This window comes from Silurus aristotelis (assembly GCF_946808225.1).
Source record: "Silurus aristotelis genome assembly, chromosome: 22".
Taxonomy (NCBI): Eukaryota; Metazoa; Chordata; class Actinopteri; order Siluriformes; family Siluridae; genus Silurus; species Silurus aristotelis.
Window position 1 is genome coordinate 2,583,173 of NC_139595.1, and position 24,710 is coordinate 2,607,882.

Consider the following 24,710-nt stretch of genomic DNA (forward strand, 5'->3'; position numbering starts at 1 on the left):
GTGAATTGTGAGCAGTCACGCCCCGTTCTAAAAGGGTGTACACCATGTTTGTGCAGCAAAGTTTTTTTTTCCGATAAAAAACTCGGTACTTGAGCGAGGAAAGATGAAGGACCTGGAGTGTACGGAAGGTGACAGATTAAACAGATGCATACTTCCAGTTTTCATCATGTTCTGTAGCGAAACTCACGCAATCAGGGTGTTTTTATAAAGCCGACAGATTCGGCAAAGGCGGAACGTTTTTGCGCTGGAAGCCGACGTTCGATTTCAAACATTTCAAGCAGCAGAAACAAGGTTCCTTTTGTCCTAAGTGCTGTATTTAGGGTTTGTGTAAACTCATCCCACTTTGCGGTATTGTAGTGTTTGCTTCAACACGTAAACCGCTTGGTAATTATGCTCTTCTGGAATTGATTAGGTGTGGATTAGAACAAACCCACTGGCCTTTTCAGAGCTTTTATATATATATATATATATATATATATATATATATATATATATATATATATATATATATATATATATATATATATGATAGTAAAATAGTTAAATGAATCAGCTACCGCTTTTTTCCTGCTTTATATTTTTCCTAACCAAACAGTTGACACAAAGTTGGAGGCACAAAATTGTATAGAATCTCTCTGGCATGAAATCTTCCCTTGACATGAACTAGGAGACCCAAACATACCCCTGGCCAAAGCCAGCTCGATGAAGATATGCTTGACATGGGTTGGAAGTATCTCGAATGGCCTGCTATAAAGCTCTGATCTCAACCCTACTGAACACCTTTGGGATGAATGTGAACGCTGACTGCACCCCAGGTCTCCTCACCTACATCAGTACCTGACTTTGTAGCTGAATAAGCACAAAGCACACAAGCAACATCTTCCCAGAAGATTGGAAGTTCTTAAGACAGCAAATGAAGACCAAATGTGGAAGGGAATGTTCAGAGAAGCACAATCTTGTGCTCAGGTGTCCATCAATCGTTGTCTAAATATAATATAAACACTACACACTAGGTACGTCCGAGCTCTTCTTATGTGATTGTGTTCACTGCTTTTGTACAGAAATCTTTAGTTTTTTTTCAATTTTTCTCTAAAAAAACACAGGCTGGCATGCTGACCAAGCGTGTAATTATTCTGACAGCTGGACATTTTTGATTAAACGCATTTGTTTGAGGCTGTGAATGAAAATAATTCAGGCGCCCACATGCTCCTTTGAAACATGTGCAGATGTTGGAAGCTCATTCAAATCCAATTAAACCACATTCAGTAAATTGACTTTCATCATCAGATACACGAACAACATCGATTTTCTGTGAGTGGGGAATAAAACAACATATAAACCGGTAATGAATTAAACTCTCAGGCGAAGCCGTATCTCTCATCGTCTTGCTGAATAGTTCTCCATTAGAGTCGCAATGAAGTGTAGCAACTCTGTTGATATTATTGATCTTGAACTTTTTATCCATTTCTACTTACATTCTAGTAAATATCTAAAAAGAAAGTTCTCAAATTGTTTATACATTTGTTTTATTTATATATGGAGTTCTCTTCAATTGGAGATCGCTCTGTGTTGAAGATGATTCCACATCAACAGCCTAAAGATCCATAAAGTTTCTGAGCAAATTAAGAACTTTGAGGGTGGATTTGGACTGGAATTAATATCAACATTCGAATTCAATGGCTTAGGACCACAGTTTTCATGAACAATTCTATCACTGAACCTCAACAATGATGGAACTGTAATGAGTGGACATTCGGTGTTAAGGATGAAGATGTGTTCCCTTTGGAATCTGGTTCCTCTCAAGGTTTCTTCGTCATGAAGTCTCAGGGAGTTTTCCTTGCCACAGTTACCACTGGCTCACTCATTGAGGATAAACTTTCAATTATAAGAAACTACAAAGGCATGTTAGTGAAAGGGGCCATGCATTCACATAAAAGTGAACCATCAGTACCATATTGAACTGCAGAGCATCATATTTATTCTATTGCGTCGTATTGCATCGAATCACATCGTGTTTAATTGAATCGATCGCACTGAATCGTAACAGGGGAATCGTATCGAATTCTTTGTATGTTTACTGTATTGTATCGTTGGTTATGCATCAAAAAGCGAATCACATCGCCCAACCGTGGCAGCTTAATAATGCTGGGCTTTGAACTCACAACCTTCCTAAAAAAAAGTCCATTCCGATCTTCACAAACGGATTTCCTTGATGTGATCTCTTCTGACCAATCAGAATCAAGATTTATCCCCTTCATTTAAAAATAATAGACTATCGGATGCTTTTCTCATGATCATGTAAAGTTGAAAACTCTTGACCAGCTACCCCCTGTGTTCCCATTCATCCCCCTCCAAAGCTCACCGTGGGGTTTTCCAAAGAAGGTCTGCCAATATCGCCTAGCGTTTTCCTCTTAACAGACTTCCCCCCGAAGTGCAGAAATGTAGCTCGGATCGTAGCTATAATTCATTAATCGCCTTTCCAAAACACACAAACATGAGCGTAGACTCCGTGTTCTCAGCCTTGCACCTTGCCCACCGTCTGCACACTGGCGTGATAATGACGGTATGCCGGAACGCTCTTGTTTTCTTTGGGACGTGGTTTTATAGAAGAATCCGGCGTGGGTTGGTATCAGCGCAGGACGTTGGTGTGGCGTGTGAGCCGAGCTACGGGCCTGCAAGGTTTAATGGACTAGAACCAGAGAGAACATAAAGAGCCACGGAGACCTCCCATTCACCTCTGAACAAATCGCTCAGTCGGCCCTTCGTCCCAAATCAAGGATTACAAAAATGTGTTTTTCCTCGCCGCTGACTCGGGCGCTGCGTGTACAGGACGTATATATTATATACGTATGCTTTGGAAATGGCTGTGCAAACTGCATAATGGCTGCGGCGGGATTCGGACAGATTGCAGACAGACCAGCGTTGTTTTACGCCTCGAAATCCACGCCGGCGTTAATGCCCCGGGGCAGCGCACTTGCAGGGGAATTCTTTCAAATGGGACTTTTTCTTTTTGAAAGTAAAGATAATATTTGTCCTTTATTGTTCGACTGGGCGAGATTGTTAAAGAAACAAAGCTGATTATGCAAGTGTTTTAGATTCGCTTCACATAAACCTTTTAAAATCTAAAGCACATAAAAAGCGTCCCACTTTTCCATTTTGTGATTAAAAAAAGGTTTTTGGCTTCGCATACTGTACATTGACATCAAGTTTGTGCATTAAAGAAGCGAATTGGTCTTCAAAAAAAAAAAAAATGAGAAAGAGAAAGAGAACTCTGTGTTGTTGACAGGAAGGTTGGCTGTATCATTGACCAAAATGAATCCTATATTAAAATTATATTAAAAACAAATCGGAAACAGATTTGTGAGTCAATTCCCCAGACGCTCGGTTCCGTCCTTTTTTGTGGAAATAAGGCTGCAATTAATGCTCTTTAAATATAACCCTAATGAGGACTATTTATTGTGGTCACAACCAGCATTTCGTCTTCTATGGATTTACTGAGTATGCTTTGGCTCGGACGGGGCGGAACCTGATTTCCAAGGAAAACACTGTTTTATGTGGCTCTTGTAATACGGCCATTTTTAAGTGAGACGTGATTCTGAAAACAGGACACTTCCTCTCCCGGGTGTTCTTGGGTCGTGTCCTCGGTCGGTTTTTACACGTCAAAGAGATACAGCGAAGTGAGAATGTAATCCACTTTAAACCCTGAAGCAGAAACAAACACTTTTTTTTTTTACTCCGAGTGAAGTCCAGGAACAGGTCAGATTCCTCTCCAGTGGTTCTCTGGGTTTGGATTGGACTTATCCTCAAACGAGGTGTGAAGCAGCGACTTTTTGGATTCTCAGTGTAGGGATTCAGGGCTGTTTATTTTCCTGATCTGTAAGAAAGGCCGATGTTGAGGTCGAGATCGTGAAGAGATTCTTATTACACTCTTATGGCTCACTTATGTGCGTTATTTTTGGAATGTTCAAGGATTTTACATGCCTACATGTTTTTAATCAAATCTAAAGAGCTTCAAAAACTAATAGAACCATCGCTACAGTAGCCACATGCAACACACTAGCAGATTTTTAGAGCCAGTGCCATTTCCTAAGTAAAGTCGACACTCCCTGTAGCCTCCATATGCAAGTATTCTGATATCAATGCGTATTTATACCAACATACTGAGGGTTTCTTTCCTCCGTTACATCTCATTTCAACTCATCACATTTCAAACCAGTTTTATTTGTGTGGCGTTTTTAACACTTGAAAATTGTCCCAAAGCAGCCCAAAGGGTTGTCAATCGATTAAAATAACACAGAAGGTGAGGGAGGCGAGATTGAGATGTTTGGACATGTGCAGAGGAGGGACATGGGGTATATCAGTAGGAGAATGCTGAGGATGGAGACACCAGGAAGGAGGAAAAGAGGAAGACCAAGGAGGAGGTTTATGGATGTTGTGAGGGAAGACATGCAGCTAGTTGGGTTGAAAGAGGCAGATGTAGAGGACAGGGGGGGTGTGGAGACTGATGATCCGCTGTAGCGACCCCTAATAGGAGCAGCTGAAAGAAGAAGAAGAAGAAGAAGACAGCCCAAATCCATCTTCATGGTTCTACCCATAGAGTAACCTCATGGATCGTTAAGCTGGTCCACCTCAGCAGCAGCAGTAGTTTTCCCTAGGACCGTCTACTGTTTATGAATATTCATAAAAGACCTTGAGTGCTTATTAAATATTGATGATTTGATTCAAGAAAGTCAAAATGCTAATAGAAATGCAAGTACAATTTTTGTTAGCTAGAAATAGCCAGGTCTCTAGTCAGGTTTAAAATGAACATCTTGTCAAAGCACATGGCGCTAAGAGGGTACGGCTAGGCCTACGGTTTATGCTTCGCTATTGCTGTGACACTATTAAAACAAAACACGCCTGCAGCTCTCAGGACTTCAGCGGCCAGACTTCATTTCATTGTGGAAAAAGTTCTCGAAACTCTCGAAGCATTGTATGAAAAAGCTTGGCGTGCCTGCGAGACAAATTGCCTCGCTAGCTGCTAAACGAAAAAATAACTTACAAAATTCCTACGTTCACAGCCAAATGTCGTGTTATTCCAGCGTGATGGGGGGAGATTCATATTCTGTAGCGAAATATCCTAATTTGTACGTCTGGTTTTTCATTTTGGAGGGAGGTTTTATCCTCTCACTTGTTTAGCTTGGGACGCGGTAAGCATATAGGGAGGGTGCTGAAGCCTTTCATGACGTGATAAATTGAGATGACAGTAAAAAGGTGGATGATGAACTTGGCGCCTATTCGTCCAAAAAACAAATCGCTGTAGCCCAAGCCGACGTAAAGTCACGTAACGTTGCCCAAATCCTTTCCGAGAAATTAATGACCAAACGCAGGGGAAAGTGAATGAATAATCCATAGGTTTTGTTTTGTGTAGTTTCTTCACACTCGAACCAACAGGAGCTTGACACGCCGACTGACTTCAGGACTGGAGAATTACCACCACCACCGTCGTTCACGTCACCTTCCGGACACTCTTTAGCGGCTCCATGCCTCATTAGGTTCACATTAGGGCGCGTGACCAAGCAGCCTGAGAGACAATAATGAAAGCTGTGGTTGCAGGTGTGTGTCCTTGTGTACCTCATTAGTATAAAGATGGAGCATGATGAGTCTAATGAGCGAGGAATAAAAACACCTGAGGCGTGCTGTTTAAGGAAAATAATTGATTCTTTTTTTTTTTGCGTTTTGTTTATTCCTTATATACACCAGACATAATATTATGACCATTAGGAGGTGAAGTGAATAACACTGATTATCTCTTTATCATGCCACCTGTTAATGGGCAGCAAATTAACATTTTCTTCAAACGTGTTAGAAGCAGAAAAATGGGCGAGCGTTAGGATTTCAGCGAATTTATCAAATGCCAAATTGTGACGTCTAGATGTCTGGGTCAGAGCATCTCCAAAACTGCAGCTCTTGTAGGATGTTTCTGGTCTGCAGTGGTCAGTGTCTATCAAAAGTGCTCCAAGGAAGAAACAGTGGTGAACCGGCGACAAAGCTAATTGATGCATGTGGGGAGCGAAGGCTGGTCCGTGTTGTCCGATCCAACAGACGAGGTCCTGTAGCTCAAACTGCTGTTAACGTTCGATGGATCAGGACTGTTTTGGCAGCAAAAAGGAAGCCAACACAATATTAGGCAGGTGGTCATAATGTTATGCTGATCAGTGGATCATGGCAATAAGACAGCGATTTATTACTAAATGCCCAATTGTAAACCTTGTATGTTTTTTTTTTACCTCGAAATGTTACATGGAAGACGTTGACACTACAGACTCCTTTCTTATAGGTTAACAATATTAAACGTTAGAGAAAACTTCACCACATCAACCGTTTTTTTCCTTTCCAAGCAGCGACACATAAACCGTATAAATCGAATAAATAAAATGAATGAACGACTGTAAAATTCAACAGCGAACACCAAGAGTAAATTTTTTGCATGGGAGACGGGGAACTCGTCTCCTCTTCACTGGATCATGTAGTTAATTGGGCATGAAAGGCATAAAACAGTGTGTGGGAGGAAATCAGCATGATGCTAAATAAGGAGCAGTTAATGTGCTATAGGGGATTCCGGTACAGAGTTACGGCTGAATATAAACACTCACCCACACACACACTCACACACACATTTTCTAAGAAGCGCTGGAACAGGACAAGTGAGCCAGTGGCTGTCAGGTCGGATTATATCTCATGGTAACTCAAAAGAGCCTGAAGTGGTGTTTACAGCTCCACTCAGGAACCGAAGCTGAGGAACCGGCTCAGGAACTGGTCGACGGAGAAAAGCCTGCGGAGTCTCCAAATATTGAATTAATGAATGGGGTTCTCGACTAACAAACATGACCCGAATCCATGGACCATGTGGAAGCCTGCGAGGTGAAGGACGCATGTGAAGCCACGGCAAAAGCGCTCGCTCAGGCTTGGAGCAACATATGGGAACTATTTGTCGGGTTAATGATGCATTAGTATGAAAAGAATGATTGATGGCTAAGTCATAATTATATGATATAGTTACTACAGTATTTTAAACACCCAGGGAGCACATGTGGCACAACCCTGTGTTCATACACCAATTCATCAAAGCAAACTCACACTGGGCATTGGCTCTTACAAACCAGGGTTCTTCTTTTTTTTTCATTATTATTCACAAAATGACTTATAAATGTCATGAGCAAGATGGATAAGCGGATGCTACTAAATGGATATCGCATTAATCCAGCTCTTGTTTCTCCAATAATATCATCGTAAGGCTTGAGCCTGGAAACAAGACGTCCATTCTTACAACTGTGTTGCACCATTAATACTCCATTTTCCCTTATGTACAATGTTTTATTTAGTTATTGCGCTGTGCAGAAAAATCCTGGGTCCCCAACCAAAGTTAAATGACTTTCGGAGGCCAGGGCCGAGTCGAGCTGCCAGAGATCGGAACAGCGTATCTGAACGGTTGTTGAAATTAGCTTTTGAACGCACCCCTTGAAATAACACTACTTTGAAAAAGAAAAAAAAGTGCAGGGATTCTGAATAAAACCTTGTTTCCGTGCAAAGGTTCAGATATTAAAGAGGGCAGTCTGGGCAGAGCTGAGCAGAATGACCCAGACTTATTGTTTTGTCATTTATTATTAATATTATCAATAATTATTTTTATAATTATTACTTGTTTAATTGTGTTGACAATAAATCCAGTGTTGAGATATTGGTTTCCACTTGGTTTCAGTTTTCACAGCTTCCAGTAATAACATATACATACTCAACACCTGTGAAAGGTTACGAAACACCTAGTTTTTATGTTTTTTGAGACAAACACATGTTCCTTTTGTTTCTATGCAGGTCCAAGGCAAGCAGTTTGCCTCACCCCCCACAAACATGGAGATGGAAGCTTAATGGTTTTGGGTGGTTTTGGAGCAGATAAGGTTCCGGAAAGTGAAAGGAACCAACATGGCAATTGTTGTAGAATTAAACATCAAATGCATTGAATGATTTTTTTTTTCTTTTCATTTAAGTTTTTCACGTATCATGAACAGAGATCAAATGTATTCTCGTGTAAAAAAAATCTCAATCAGGATTAAACATATTTCATGGTAACATCATACAGATTTCATGCTAAAATCATACAAATTTCATGCTAACAGCATACAGCTTTAATGCTAGAATCATACAGCATTAATGCTAGCATAATACAGATTTCATGCTAGAATCATACAGCTTAAATGCTAACATCATTCAGCGCTCATGCTAGAATTAAAGACCTTAAATGCTAGCATCATACAGCTTTCATGCTAAAATCATACAAATTTCATGCTAGCAGCAGACAGATTTCATGGTAACATCATACAGCTTTCATGCTAACATCATACAGATTTCATGCTAAAATCATACAGATTTCATGCTAAAATCATACAGCTTTCATGCTAGAATGATCGCTAAATGCAATCGCTTCTTAAAAGCAGACTGGACTGAGAACATTCACAGAAAAAAATCCTCATACCAGCATGAATTCCTAGTGTGTGAATATTATCAAGCTAAAACATTAGATGTCATGAGCACTGACAACACGAACGATGTCCAAATAAGTATTTTTTTCACATTTATTTGCTATCATAGAGAGACAAAAACCTTTTCCTACACACTGTATTAAGTGTATTTGGTGATCTGCTTCCTATAACGTAGCATTAGGAAACTCTGAGGAATGTCCATGGAGGATCACATGACTCCATATTAGACCCGAGCCGTCCAGGTGTACAATCTCACACGAGGTGAGAAAAGATCATTTATCAAACACGAGCGTGTTGATGTTTCTTTTTTAGGAGCGTAAACTCCTCGTATAACGAGCAAAACAGCCCAGGCATGAAGATGGCGCTGATGTATGCTGGCGTTCGGGCTCCGTTTACTGGACCCCGCGGACGATATTCGGGCCCGGTTGATTTATTAGCGTGGAGAAAACATGACGCAAAAGGGATTTTATGGGATTTCACTTTGGAGATAGTTGATTAGCGATGTGACATTATGAGAAGAGAAACCGCGAGGCACGTCGCTCGCACACATGGAAATGAAATCACAGCCGGCACAGCGAACGATCCTTCGACGGTCCGACGTGCTCGAACGCTTAAAAGTACATCATGTGCGTTACAAATCCTCGTCTTCATCATTTTGTGATTCTTCATACTTTTTTTTTACGTTTTTCGTTCGCCTGATCAAGCGTTTTTCTCGATCACTTTTATTAACCAGTTATGGAAGAAGTCTTCAAGATGCTTTGTCTTGTTAGATCGGGTTTAAAGCCAAAAGTCTTCAGACACCTGACCTATGTTGTTTTGTTTTTTTTCCTATCCCATTCCTCATTTATTCCACATTTGCTCTTATCATCACCTCCTCTTTCTGGGAAGATGTTCCACTCAAATTTCATGGAAATCAGACAAAGATGTTAGTAGTGAGGAGGTTTGGAGGCCTGGGGTGCGATCAGCACTCACATTCATTTTTCAGTGGGGTTTAATCTCTGTAGCAGGACGCTCAAGATCTTTTGGGCCAAATCATCACTGATATGTTTAATCCAATTAATTTTTATTTGTATATTCTATCTTTTAAAAAATGTCTAAAACCCAAAGGTTATAGGGTCGAGATCAGAGCTCTATCGAAGGAGATCTTCCAGATACACTATATGGACAAAAATATTGGGACCTTTCCTGCCATATGTGGTTCTTCTCCAAGCTGTTCTCCAAAAATTGCGCTCCATTAAGATATGCTTTACATGGTTTGAAAGTGTGAATAAGATCTTGCGTGGCCTGCTATTGAGCTCAACCCTACTGAACACCTTTGGGATGAATGAGAACATTGACAGCACCCCAGGGCCTCCTCACCTCACCTACATCGGTATTTGATTTTCTAGAGGATCTAGTAGAACATCTTCCCAGAAGAGTGGAGAGAAATATAAGTAGAATGCAATGCTTCTTTGGCAATGTTCTGCACTTCAAACCCATGTAAAGCAGATCTTCATGGAGCCGGCTTTGTGCACAGGTGAATCGTCATGCTGGAACGGGTTACAGTCTCCTAGTTCAAATGAAGGAAAAATTTCATCCTATACAATTGTGGGCCTCCAACTTTTTGCCCTAACAGTTTGGGAAAGAACCACATATGGGTGGAAAAGTGGGGTGTCCCAATACTTTTGTCTACAAATCACTCTACTATAAGTTAATTCCAGTCCCCGAACAAGCTCCGCGGCATCTCTTGCTATGATGAAAGAGGGCGGAGAGTCACGCAGTGAGGCTACGTATAACTTTATTACCTTGACATGAAGGGGGCGAATATTTTATGTGTCAGTAGCAATTCGACCCAGAAGTTATGTCTAAGCCAATGACAAGCTAATCCACACGTTTGTCTAGCAGCAGGAGGAGAAAAGTGAGCCGTCTTGGCGCGGTGCTTATTTAGATAACACATGTGGAGCTGGTTATGAGAGAGAGAGAGAGAGAGAGAGAGAGAGAGAGAGAGAGAGAGAGAGAGAGAGAGAGAGAGAAAGAAAAAGTGATCCTGAGCACTTTTCCGTTCCCCGGCTCTGAGTGTGATCGTGCTGTTTAAAAGACACGGCGACCAATCAGACGAAACAGCTGCGGCCTCGCGAGCCACTAGCGGCCATTCCAAACGCAGCAAATTACAAAAAATAAACGAAATATACAGATAGAGGGATGTCCTGGTATTTTCTCTTCCCTTTAAAAGCTTATTTTTATACAAACCACAGCTGGATGGGTGATTTTCTTCTCCCAGAGGCGAAAGGTCAGTAATGGAAGGAAAATAAATAAATTAATTAAAGATTCAACACAAACAAAGAAAAGATGGGGGATGATGGAGTGATACTAGACTAAGAGGCTGTTTCATATCGATCTGCTGGCATGCTAGATTTATATACCGTCCTCTTATTGTCTGTTGTACAGCATTTCGGATTGCGGTTTTTACGCATCGCCTCCAAATCGGCCGCAGTGTTTTTTATAAAAATGTCATTAATAATACAGCTGTTTTTGATGCTCGTTTTTATTCATGTGAGTTCCACTATGATGCTAATCACTAATCGGGAGGTCCTATGTTCAGGCACCGCTCTTGGGCCCTCGAGTAAGGCCCTCAGCACTGTTTGCTCCAGGGGCGCTGTATCATCACTGACCCCAGCTTGTGAAGAAAGAATTCCTCTCCGCTGTAATGTTCATCTGACAAGTAAAAAGCCCCTTTACCCTTTTTTAAAACATTTCTGAGATGCTTCTCTGATCACCACGGTGGTAAAAAGTTAAGTTTGAGTTTTCCTGACTGCTCAAGCCACTCACAGACCTTTCTCATCAGCAAAGCATTTCCAAATGCAGAACTGATGCTCAGGTGTTTTTTGTTTTTTGCGCCAGTCTGTGTGAATGAACTCATTTTTAAAGTTTTTTTTTTTTTTTTTTTTATGCAACAGATGCAACATGTGAACAGTATAAAATAAAAATGTTTTTGTATTACGTTGCCTGAAAAGTGTGGAAACATTTCTTTCATGATTTTGAGACAAATGTTCCTTTTGTTTCTATGCAACAAACTATGTAAAATACAAAAACACACAAGAATTAGCAAACGAGTGGAAGTTCTGCGGAGTCCAAATGTGACATTTCTGTCTCTAACAAAAGAGAAGATGTTAGCAGACTGCCTCACCCCCCACAGTTAAACGTGGAGGTTGAAAGCTTAATGTTTTTTGGGCTGTTTTGGCTCAGGGACGGTTGGAGACTTATTATAAAGTGAAAGATACCAACATGGCAACCATTAAGTTGTTCGATTCCCGATCATGTCAAGTGTGAACGCGGAAACAAGTGGTTATTTCCAGCTCGTCCCAACTTAAAGGCAAAAACAAATCCAGGAAAAATGATTCAAATTTTCTTGTGTCCTTCAAAACAAACCCTGACCCCTGTTTGTTTGTTTTTTCCTCCACAGTGACCAGAGTGATGTTGAAATCAGCCGAGATGCTCGCACCAGTCATCCTTCATCTCACAGACAGCAGAGCAGAACAGGCCACAGTTTGAGAGAGATAAATCAGAGGGAAAAAACCCAAGTGTGTCCTGCATCCTGCATGCTCGAGTGCTCTCCTCAGAGCTCACAGCACATCGCAGTAGATGCTTACTGGTGGAACGGCTCTGGTGAGATCTCTGAGGGAAAGCGATTTATGATGTGTGCAGCTGTGTTACTGAACTGTACCGCTGCAGTGGAATGCGCTGTCTGGGTTTTTGCAGTGTCACAGGGGGGTGAGCTCAGCGATTAAGCTTCTTCTAATGATAATAATAATAATAATAATAATAATAATACGTGATGATAATAATATTAATAATCAGCAGCTGGACAGTTTTGGTGCCTCCGTCCTTAGTGTAGCCTCAGAATCCTGCTCTAATGTGATCTTTAAAAAGTGCTGAGAAGCTTTTCTGCTCATCGTGGCTGTTTTCCCGTCAACCTAAACTTGAGTGCTGTAGAGCTCAAACCTTATCGAACACATTTCTGAATGCTGACTGCACCCCAGGTTTTCTGCACCTCACCTACATCAGTACCTGACTTTACTAACACCCTTTACTGAATGAATCTCACACATATCTCAATAAAATTGAGTGGAGCATCTTCCATGAAGAGTTGAGTTTATTATAAGAGCAAATTGAAAAAAGAAGCGCGTGCCAATCTTATGATCAGGTGTCCACAAACTTTTGTCCTCACAGTGTGTATAGTGTGTTCTGAGTTGCTTTTCTGATCACCGTGGATGTAAAGAGTTCCTACTTTATCCATTATCATAAATAAGATTGCAGACTGAGCCTGACGCTCACAGGATTGTCCAGATAATCTGCTCCAGATATTTTCATTAAGAATCAGTGGCATCATTGCATACCTGAGCATCTGTACAGGTGTTCCTATTAAACTGACCGTATACATGTGTGTGTTTTAAAGCGTGTGCTTACATTTATGACATTTGGAAATTTTCTTATTTAAAGAACTAACCAGTTGAGGGTTAGGAGCCTTGCTCAAGGGCCCGGCTTGGTGGTGATGGGATTTGAACTCAACCTTCTGAGCAGAAGTTGAACCACTAAGCTTTTGTCCAATTTATTGATTTGTGTATCCCTGTTTCTGATTGTACGTCTGATGTACGGATATGTGAAAATAAAAAATATGAAGAAGAAGAAAGAAAGTGCGCTTTGGCACGAGCTCGGTGTTGCTGTGGGCTGCACCTTCAGGGGGGGATTCGGGTTCCCCATATGCGGGCTCTGGGGCGGTGCTGCGGCCGGCGGGCGGCGTGTCGGTGCGGCGCGCCTCCGGGAGTCGCTCAGTAGCCACCGGGACGCGTGCAGGACAGACAGAGAGAGAGAAAGAGGGAGTGATAGAGGAGGGAAAGAGAGAGAGAGAGAGAGAGAGAGAGAGAGAGAGAGAGAGAGAGAGAGAGAGAGGCGTACAAGTAAATATCGCGCACCACCGGAATTTCCATTAGGACTTCCGAGCTGAAGGAACACAAGCTGGAGTGAGTGAGGTCACAAATCTTATTATATATGATAATAATAATAATAATAATAATAATAATAATAATAATAATAATAATAATAATAATAAAATATAAACGTATTATTATTATTATTATTATTATAAAAGGTTGTAGTTGCTATGCATTTTTTAAAGATATTTTTTATTAAATGTCACTATGCATGTAAATTTTTTTATATGTATTAGAATTTTTATTATTTTATGTATATTTATTCTATTTTTGTAATAAAATTTATTGAATTCATACATTTTTTTCATATTTGTCTGTATTTTTTTTTTTTATTATTTTTTTTATTTAATATTTTAATAATGTGCTTTTTTATTCATATTTTTTGCTTATTGATTGTTTCTTTGTTTGTTTTGTTTAATTGATTCCTTTGTTTACTTGCGCAGTTTCTCCACTAGGAAGACTCGTGTGGGACTTTATGTGTGGACTCGGCCCCAGACTGACCCCCATGCTTGATGAGAGCTGACCCCTGTGTAACGATGAGCGCGCTGGTGTTCAGCAAGCTGGACGAGCGTCTGAGCTTTGAGGAGAGCGGAAAAGCCGTCGAGAGGAAGAGTCTGAGCTATCTCGAGGTGCTCAGTGGACAACATGCAGATTCTCTGACCCAGAGGATGGACGGACCTTTGCAGCACCGGAGACAGAGGTATGAGGCGTGCTGGTTTCATGCATGAGTTTGAGGAAATCCTGATCCAGCCTCATATGGATCACGTAGACAAGAACCGAACAGGAACAACTGAGATTGAATGTGAACATGAAGGCGTTTCTGTCTATATTTGTGTGTATGATACTTCTGAACCTCAAACATGGCCGAAATCACTTTCAGTAAATGCGTCACTTTGGTAGATCTCAGGGTTTGTTGGATTTTTTTGGAGTTACAGAGAGCCATCAGTGTGGGTAGAAGTGTAGATGTGTGGAAGGAGTGAACAGCTTTTTACTCCACACTGACATCTGCTGCATTCGCTGAGGAGATTCAGATGAAGCAATTCATCAATTTCAGAGCTGGTGTTATGGTTCCATGGTTCAGAATCTTTCAGGATCTTTCAGAATCTAACAGCATCCTATCTGATCAAATCGGATTTGTCTTGTGCAGAGAATTCGGTTATGATTCTGTAGACACTTTGTGAGATGTTTACAACCTGAGTGCATCTGAAAGACCTTCCTATTTGTTCTGTGACTACATTTCAGAAGATTGTTTAGTTCTAAAACTTTTCACATTCACACAGGAGCTTTTAATGGCGCTCATTTTCCTTTATTTGTTAGTTTAGATTTTTTTTTTTACATGATGGTAAGACGGATGATTTTTCCTGGAAATATCCAGGGAAAGTTCCTTCTTTAATGCAGCTATCAGGTCACAGGATTTTATTGGCCTGTATTCTTAAAATCAGGCCGTGGAAAACTGTTCAGTGTGTTCATTTGTAGACATTTCACCTCAGGATGCCTTCAAAAGTACTGCAATCAGTGAAGAACAGTGAAATATCGCATCTGTGATGTTTCTGTTCAGAGCTTTTTTTATATATATATTTATTTATTTATATAAAAAGTTGTATGTAATGTAATGCACCTTTATGCCAAAGTAACCTAAAGAATTAAGTACTTTAAGAATTTATATTGAGATTGAAAGTTCACCCTTGTGGACTAGAGAGTTTTTCTATTAGTTTCACCGACCAAAAAAGTTTTTCCATAAAGAACTAATAATACACTGGGATCTGAAGTGGAGAACTGAGATGGAAGTGTAGGAGAAGGTCGGGTTATCCATCAGATCAGGCGTTTCCTTTCGAGGCGCAAATGATCCAAAAATATGGTCACAATTGGAAAAACGTGAGAACTCGAAATAGCAAATTGTGACCCCCATTTAGCATCACGGCCTCATTAAAAACGAAATAACTTTTCTTTTGTTGGACTTTCCAAAGTGCTGCGCTGTTTCAGTCCTTTCCCAAGCGCAGCGTTCTTTTTTGCGTTTCAATGAAATCAACCTGGTGATTAAATAATTATCCTCTAAAAACTTGGAGACCGAAGCAGACTCGAGTGGAAACTGAGATTTCTCCTTTTTTCTCCCCTTCTCTTTTTCTCCTCTTGCTTTTTTTTTTCTCCATGATGAGTGGAGGGAAGGTGCGGCACAAGCGTCAGGCTCTACAGGACATGGCCAGGCCTCTCAAGCAGTGGCTGTATAAACACAGAGACAACCCGTATCCCACCAAAACCGAGAAGATCCTGCTCGCCCTCGGCTCCCACATGACCCTGGTTCAGGTGAGCTCAGAGAAGTGGATACACAGAAACATTCTCATATATATATATATATATATATATATATATATATATATATATATATATATATACAGTGAGGAAAATAAGTATTTGAACACCCTGCTTTTTTGCAAGTTCTCCCACTTAGAAATTATGGAGGGGTCTGAAATTGTCATCGTAGGTGCATGTCCACTGTGAGAGACATAATCTAAAAGAAAAAATCCAGAAATCACAATATATAATTTTTAAACTATTTATTTGTATGATACAGCTGCAAATAAGTATTTTAACACCTGTCTATCAGCTAGAATTCTGACCCTCAAAGACCTGTTAGTCTGCCTTTAAAATGTCCACCTCCACTACATTTATTATCCTAAATTAGATGCACCTGTTTGAGGTCGTTAGCTGCATAAAGACACCTGTCCACCCCATACAATCAGTAAGAATCCAACTACTAACATGGCCAAGATCAAAGAGCTGTTCAAAGACACTAGAGACAAAATTGTACACCTCCACAAGGCTGGAAAGGGCTACGGGGAAATTGCCAAGCAGCTTGGTGAAAAAAGGTCCACTGTTGGAGCAATCATTAGAAAATAGAAGAAGCTAAACATGACTGTCAATCTCCCTCGGACTGGGGCTCCATGCAAGATCTCACCTCGTGGGGTCTCAATGATCCTAAGGAAGGTGAGAAATCAGCCCAGAACTACACGGGAGAAGCTGGTCAATGACCTGAAAAGAGCTGGGACCACTGTTTCCAAGGTTACTGTTGGCAATAAGACGTCATGGTTTGAAATCATGCATGGCACGGAAGGTTCCCCTGTTAAAACCAGCACATGTCCAGGCACGTCTTAAGTTTGCCAATGACCATTTGGATGATCCAGAGAAGTCATGGGAGAAAGTAATGTGGTCAGATGAAACCAAAATAGAACTTTTGGGTCATAATTCCACTGAACGTGTTTGAAGGAAGAAGACTGATGAGTACCATCCCAAGAACACCATCCCTACTGTGAAGCATGGGGGTGGTAGCATCATGCTTTGGGGGTGTTTTTCTGCACATGGGACAGGGCGACTGCACTGTATTAAGGAGAGGATGACCGGGGCCATGTATTGCGAGATTTTGGGGAACAACCTCCTTCCCTCAGTTAGAGCATTGAAGATGGGTCGAGGCTGGGTCTTCCAACATGACAATGACCCGAAGCACACAGCCAGGATAACCAAGGAGTGGCTCTGTAAGAAGCATATCAAGGTTCTGACGTGGCCTCGCCAGTCTCCAGACCTAAACCCAATAGAGAATCTTTGGAGGGAGCTCAAACTCCGTGTTTCTCAGCGACAGGCCAGAAACCTGACTGATCTAGAGAAGATCTGTGTGGAGGAGTGGGCCAAAATCCCTCCTGCAGTGTGTGCAAACCTGGTGAAAAACTACAGGAAACGTTTGACCTCTGTAATTGCAAACAAACAAATATTAACATTGACTTTCTCAGGTGTTCAAATACTTATTTGCAGCTGTATCATACAAATAAATAGTAAAAAAAATCATACATTGTGATTTCTGGATTTTTTTTTTTAGATTATATCCCTCACAGTGGACATGCACCTACGATGACAATTTCAGACCCCTGCATGATTTTTAAGTGGGAGAACTTGCAAAATAGCAGGGTGTTCAAATACTTATTTTCCTCACTGTATATATATATATATATATATATATATATATATATATATATATATATATATATATATATATATATATATATATATGTACATGGTGTAAACAGTGGCTGAAAATCCTACTTGAGTAAAAGTATTGATCCCTTACTTACAAAATCATTAATACGATTGAGCAAAAGTCTTCGAGGATCTGATTTTAACAGCATTTGAGTGTTTGACTCGTATTGAACAAAGGCTCAAACATGTACTAGTCCCTGACACCACGACACGTTAGTAAAAAAAAAAGACAAAAACTGTTGATTTGTGACGTTTGAGTTCCTAAAATACAAATCAAATCCACCTGTAACACGACAGCCTCAAAGAACAACAAAAAAAAGATGTAAAGACCCGATCTATCGAAAAGAGATCTTCAACTCAAATTCAATTCAAATAAAATGACAGTAAAAACGTCACAAAGTCGAAGAAACATTCGTATTTAAATGGACAAATCAATTGACAGTAAATCATTGTAGATAAAGTAAAACCAAATATTCAGAGCTGACTGAGGTTTAATGTAATCAGCATTTTACTTTTATTATCCAGTATCACCTCTTGATAAAAAAGTCACAAGTGGTAATGACTCCTTCAACAGAGATGCAAAATGTAATTGGTAACGTTTATTGTCCGTTAAAATACAGTGGAGTAAAAAGTTCCTCCGCTGAATCATATATGTAGTTGAGTAGAGGGTCAAAGATGCTTATAACTCAGAAAGTAGGCGAAAATAATGATTTGAGTGCATTAACGTTAAAGTACAAAAACTTTACACCACTGGTTCCGTCGCAGGTGTCCAACTGGTTTGCGAACGCACGCCGCAGGCTGAAGAACACGGTGCGACAACCCGATCTGAGCTGGGCTTTACGCATCAAACTGTACAACAAATACGTCCAGGGCAATGCGGAGAGACTCAGCATCAGCAGTGAGGACTCGGCTTCTGAAGGTAGGAACATCCCAGGAGTTAATACCCCCCACGACGCACTTTACATTGGATTATTTAGGCTTAACATCATAAAATTACAATAATTTCATTACAGGGTAAAAAGATATGATCAAAGATTTCCAATATGTTCCAAGTCAGATATACTGGTAGACCCTTAACACTGTCTGCTTCGGGGGACTGTACCATGTCTGACCCTCTGCTCTGAATGTACATATAGTCATACATATTGTGTATATTTTACAAGTAAATTCTCTCTTATTTTTCTTTAAATGTATGATTCAATTCTTGCTATGTTCAACCAGAAGCTGGTGTGTAGTCCAGATAAATATATACACTATATGTCTATATATATATATAAATACAACTGCTCCCATTTGCTGTTATAATAAAATCCACTCTTCTTTGAAGATGTTCCACTAGTGCTTGTTCTTGGTGAGATGTGTGAGAGTCATTCAGCCACGAGGGTGGTAGTAAAGACAGGTACTGATGTAGGTGATGTGAGGAGGCCTGGGGTGCAGTCAGCATTAGGGTTGAGGTCAAAGATCTACAGCAGGCTATACAAGATTTTCAACTTAAACCAATGTAAACCAGATCTTCATAAAGCTGGCTTTGAGCACAGAGATATATGTTATGCTGGAACAGGTTTGGGTCTCCTTGTGAAGGATAAATGTGATGCTACCCAATCTAATGGCATCCTATACAATTATGTGGCTCCAGCTTGTTGATACCAGTTTGGGGAATAAAATATATAATGTATGGCTGGAAAAAGTCAGGTGTCCCAATACTTTTGTGAATACAGTAAAGTTCTGTGGGGTTGAGGGTCAGACTGGTCCAGGTGACATACATATTATATAAATTATTTTATGCAAAATGTGATTTGGAAACCATGATGGAAATGTCTGAAATGTCAGAAGCTGAAAGGATTCTGTGCAGAACGCTAGAATAGTGTTTTTTCATTTAAAACAGGGTTTAGAAAACCCTTTCCCTTCCAAGGAACCTTTCAAGAATGTCGAAAATGTACCCCATGCACATATACTGTGTATAAAAACTTCCAAAGATTCTACTTCTGTACCATATGTGCGCACAACCGGTGGTCCAAAGATCTCCTTTTGTTTGCTGATCCTTTATATTCTATTAGCTGTAATCCGATCACGGACAACTAATGGAAGAACATCATCTCTTGTTGCTCCAGATGGTGAGAACCCTCTCCAGCTGCAGCCCAGTGAATCCGAGTCCAGCCAGCCCACACACAAGAGCGTGATCCAGGAGAGCCGGGGCCTCGATTACGTCTCGCCGCCAAAGTATAAGAGCAGTTTGCTGAACCGCTACCTCAACGATTCCCTGCGGCATGTCATGGCCTCCAACGCAGACTCGCGCAAGAGGAACCACTCGGGATCATTCAGCTCCAACGAGTACGACGACGAGCTGCTGTCGCCCTCGTCGTCCGAAACTGAGGCCAATTTCACCTACCGCACAGGTCAGAGTCGAGTCACATTGTTCACAACATGCCATTTTTTTTATATGTATGTATTAAGTGAGAAAAGCCTCCTAGATTCGACTTTTGCACCAATTTTCTCCATCTTGCCTCAAACGTCAGGTAGCTGTGAGAAAAAACAAGGGTGATATGATACAAAGTTTTCTGTGAGGAGACACATGGAAGGAGTCTCCAGCGTCATTAGCGGTTTAAAGCCGTTTTTTCCACCACAGCAAGTCTTCAGCACAGCAAACTTTCGCTTTCTCTGTAACATGATATGCTGCGTTTTTGTCACAGGAAAAAAACATCAACCCGGAAAATCGCTTCAATGCTTCGGTACTTTGAGACGTACCATTACAGACCATTACAGATATATCGCGACTAATGGAGATTTCTAATTTTACAACATTTTTTGTTAATAATAATAATAATAATAATAATAATAATAATGCATCAATCAGCAAAATATATTAAAACCAAAAAATTGCTTGGACGCTTCAGTTCTTCACGACGTGCCATTACAGATAAACCTGCATTTATGGAGTTTTTTTTTTTTTTATAATAATAATAATAATAATAGTGAAGTCAATTTATGCAACTTTCAATCAGTCAGAAAAATATATATTAAAAACGAAAAAATATAAAATAAAATAAAAATCATTTTGAAAACAATAAACAATATAAATGTTTAGTTTAATGTGATGTATAAAATCATTTAAAAGCTAAAAAAAATGTATCATATATAATTATGCACATGATAATCTGGGTTCAGTGTCATGGCAGTTTATTTACGATTGTGTTCGCTGTATCTATTTTGCGTCTGATTTCTGACTAATTTGTCGCTTGCCTACGAAGATAGTTCCTACTCTTAGTCCTGGTACTGTAGCTACTAAGTGTCATGCTACTTCGCTGGAAGATTCATGATGAAAGAGCTGAAAAGGGTGAAAAGTTTGCTGTTTAGCTCGTACTGCTGTTTCAGCAATGTTATGGGGATGCCTTTAGGGGTTTATGGGGTGTCCAGGTCCTTTATAAAGGGTTTACTGTATTGGACTGAACGATTTACCGATTTAAGCCGAGGCGTTTCTGTACAGGAATCTCCTCCAGCATTCCTGAATTATCGATCGTTGGAATATTTTACTCACTTTCACAGCTGCAGGTTAAGACGGTTCATTAAAAAAAAACGGGAAAAAAAACAGTCCTGCCACAATTATCTCCAAGATGGCGTGATAATCCGGGACGCATCCGTGCCATCCCATCAGTGGACATTTTCCGGATGGAAAGTTCTATTCCTCAGTGGTGTCGTAGCGTATAGGAACACCTGCTAACATCCCGGGAAGGAGAATGTCTCTGTCAGGCCAGAGTATTGAGGCTTTTATTCAACGTTTGCATAATTTCCACCACAGCCTTTTTTTTTTTCTTTCAGAAATCATGAATGTTCTGTTGGTTTTGTCTCAGCGCCATTATGGAACAGTTGTGGACAATTAAGGAATGTTCTCCGTTTTAGAACTTGTAATTTAAGAAAGTTATTTGTGCGGCTCGCGTTCGGGCCAAACAAGGGATCCGACCTCCAAAAGCCCTTTCGACGATTCACATTTTTCTGACGGGGCCGTAACAGCAGGAGGCGTTATCTTCCCCATCTTATCACGCAGCTCTTACACGCAGAATTTTACCTTTTAGCTTGTTAGTGAGGTACGTGGCGGAGGCATGATGGGAATTCTTTCCGAAGGTCAGTTTCGGTCGGCTTTCTGAAAATAACCGGGGCGTCTGCGGTCGTGGAATTTACAGTGACTAAGCGTAAATGGTCATTATTTGAAAGTGGATGGAGTGAAATTGTTGCATTCCAGAGCTTAAAGAAAAAAAAAGATTGTGTTGAGCATAACAGAATTCACGTACACGTAACAGAGGAAGGAAACAGTACACGTCTGGTTTGAACACAGAGCTCTCTCTCTCACTGCAAACTGAAAACCGGTAAAAAAAAAAAAAAAAAACACGACCACTTGATGCTTTCCTGCTATGACATTTCTCTCTGTGCTCTGCCTTGTTTCTTTCCTCAGCTATCCGAATCGATCAGTCTTACACGACACCCGATTTCAGTACTTTTCCACATACTGAAGCGTCCGCCGAGCACCAAAACTGTTTTCAGTCAAACTGACAGGCCGCCCGGTGCAGCCCGGAAAAAAAGAAACTCGAAATAAAAAAAAACCAGAACAGAAAAATCCTATTATACACCAGAAAGATCACATTTAACATATAGAACAAGCACGAAAGGGGGGGGGGGGGGGGGAGAATCCCGCTAAACAGTTTAGCATGTCTTTCCCTGGCGGTTTTGGAGAGACGGCGGACATCGCTGCAAAACCCGTTTCATCACGCGGCGACGCGAATGGAAACATTCTCGCAGAAAAACCAAAAGTGGAATTATAGAGGAACATCAGAGATATAAAAATAATAAAAGATTGCACTTTCGCGCTGTTTTCTTCATGAGGATTCACCACAGCGGAGTGAGCGGTCGCACCGCGGGGACGCGGAAGGCGTCTGCGTCTGCGGTATTTCACAGTTGTACAGGATGTCTTTGGATACCAAAGACTTCATTAAGATCTGGGTTGGAAATACGTGGAAGATCTCTGAAGAACGCTGACTGCATCCCAGACCTCCTCACCTTCTCACCTACATCAGTACCTGACTTTACTAACACCCTTGTGCCTGTATTGGAACACCTGACTTTGGATATTATCAATCCTGATCTTATGATCAGGTGTCCACAACCTTCTGTCCAAATTACAAGCTTAGATAAGATTTGCTCTTGGAATAACCTCCACTCTTCTGGGAAGATGTTCCACTAGATTTTGTGGAGATTCATTCAGCCACAAGGAAAACTGTGAAGTCAGGAACTGATGTAGGGTGAGTTGAGGAGTGAAGACAGCGTTCCAGTTCATCCTAAAGGTGTTCAGTAGGGTCACTCCCTCACACCTCCACTCTTCTGTTCCTCTCCTCTGCCTGTGGAGATTTAGGCTCATTTAGCTACAGCATCCAGAGATTGTGAGACAGCATCCTATACGTTGTGTGGCTCCAACTTTGTGGTAACAGTTTGACAAAGAACCAACTATGGGTGGAAAAAAGTCAGGTGTTCCAATACTTTTGTCCACACAGTGTATCTATTGTGCCTCATCGAATCTGTTCTAGTTAATAAACTTCTGAGTAATCAGACACCTTCAGGTAAAAAAAACCAAAAACGCTGCTGCTCATCTAATAACCTGAACCTTTCAGGGGGAAAAAAAAACATGAATTCGAGGCTGCATCTGGCTCCAATCCGGATGAGAATAACACAAAACGGGTTATGAGGGTTCCGCCATCCCACAGAGGCAACAGTAGGAGGCAATAAACCTCGACTCAGATGTTGACTTAAAGCAGCAGAGTGTAAAATACGTGGCACAGTCTCAGCTTTGCTCCTTCGCTATGTTGTGTAATTTGTAAGGCATCTCCGTGTTTCAGTTGGAATTCCTTCAGGTCAGCTCGGTCACAAGACGTGCGTTAGGTTTTTCTTTATCCCTCCGAACACAACCTGACTTCGCCGTCTGGGTTCTGTCACTGATTACAACGCCGCCTATTAAACATTATTACTAGAGCCTGCGATCGATTACGGTTCGGTCGGAAAGTAGAATTTCTGCAGCCTTCGAGCTTCACTCGAGCCCGTGAGCCTGAAGGGAGACGTTCGGTAGCGCGCAGGAATTAGGGTCAAATGATTTATTAATGCTTTAAAGTGGTTTTTGGCGCAGACGCTGTTTTAAGAAATACGAGCTGGAGATGTTACAAGCGAAAGGCGATTGAAGGGGGAAAAAAGAGAGAGAAGCCTTTTCGTGTGCGAGAGGTCGCGGTCCAATTTTCCCTTTTCACGTCTCCCTTGCGAGAGATTTTTTCCTTCATGATCTGGCTGCTCTCGGACGAATAATGAAGCAGTTCCACGCTTACAAGGCAAACCTAAGCAGGTACTACAGATACAAAGGGGACACAGGGCAATAAAAACTGGTAAGAAATGTTACAAATAATCTGAGTGAAAAAATTGATATTCCTGGATTATATACAGGATCCCATAGTATATACAGCATATAACGTCTAGCTTCACTTTCTACCTGAAAAACACCACATTTCATGGGTTTGAGAATGAGTTGTTTTGTGAGATCAGACCAGGAACAACCATGAAACTCTAACAAGCTTTAGCATGTAACGTCGCAATCTGGAGCAGGCTGAGGCCGATATGATTCGCATCTCGATACAAAGACAACAATACGATAGAATAAAGGTACATATGAAGCAGCTACCGATGCGATACGATACGATTCACCCCTATTACGATGCCGTGCGATCCGATTTCCATTCGATTCGACGGTAACAAATATGACGCCGTGCAATTCACTAGGGTACGGATAGTCCACTTTTTTTTCTTTGGTTCACACAATCAGCGAATCATCAATTTACTTAAATGCCTTCTGTATCCAGGAAGTTACAGCTCTACCTCTGCCATGTTAATCTGTATTCTATGTGACTCTCAGGACACGCCTCAGTCTCCGTAGTGTTACGATGCATCATATTCACGTAGCAGCAAAGAGAACGCGCTCAAGAAACAGTTTAATGGGGAGAAATTAATGTTCATATAAAATATTGGTCACAAATGATTTTTCGAAATAATAAAAGCATACAAATAAGTTAAAAACTGTGCATCGCAATACAAATGGCAACTTGTATCCGATGCACAGTTTTTTGAATTGTTAACTTCAATGCCGTGTAAAAGGGTCCGTCTGCAAGTC

At 40.8% G+C, this 24,710-nt stretch overlaps 1 protein-coding gene across 2 annotated transcripts in view; it reads left to right on the top strand.

Moving 5' to 3' along the window:
- The first annotated feature begins 13,271 nt into the window (after window positions 1-13,271).
- mkxb (mohawk homeobox b) overlaps window positions 13,272-24,710 on the top strand; it is a 20,415-nt gene continuing 8,976 nt past the window's right edge. The window contains exons 1-5 of one of the 2 annotated variants that reach the window (XM_083525207.1): window positions 13,272-13,528; window positions 13,933-14,189; window positions 15,646-15,793; window positions 18,281-18,434; window positions 19,627-19,911. In XM_083525207.1, the coding sequence (XP_083381333.1) occupies window positions 14,002-14,189; window positions 15,646-15,793; window positions 18,281-18,434; window positions 19,627-19,911 (775 nt within the window). In that variant the 5' untranslated portion in view covers window positions 13,272-13,528; window positions 13,933-14,001. The remainder of the gene's footprint in view (window positions 13,529-13,932; window positions 14,190-15,645; window positions 15,794-18,280; window positions 18,435-19,626; window positions 19,912-24,710) is intronic. The other variant, XM_083525206.1, reaches the window with a different exon arrangement.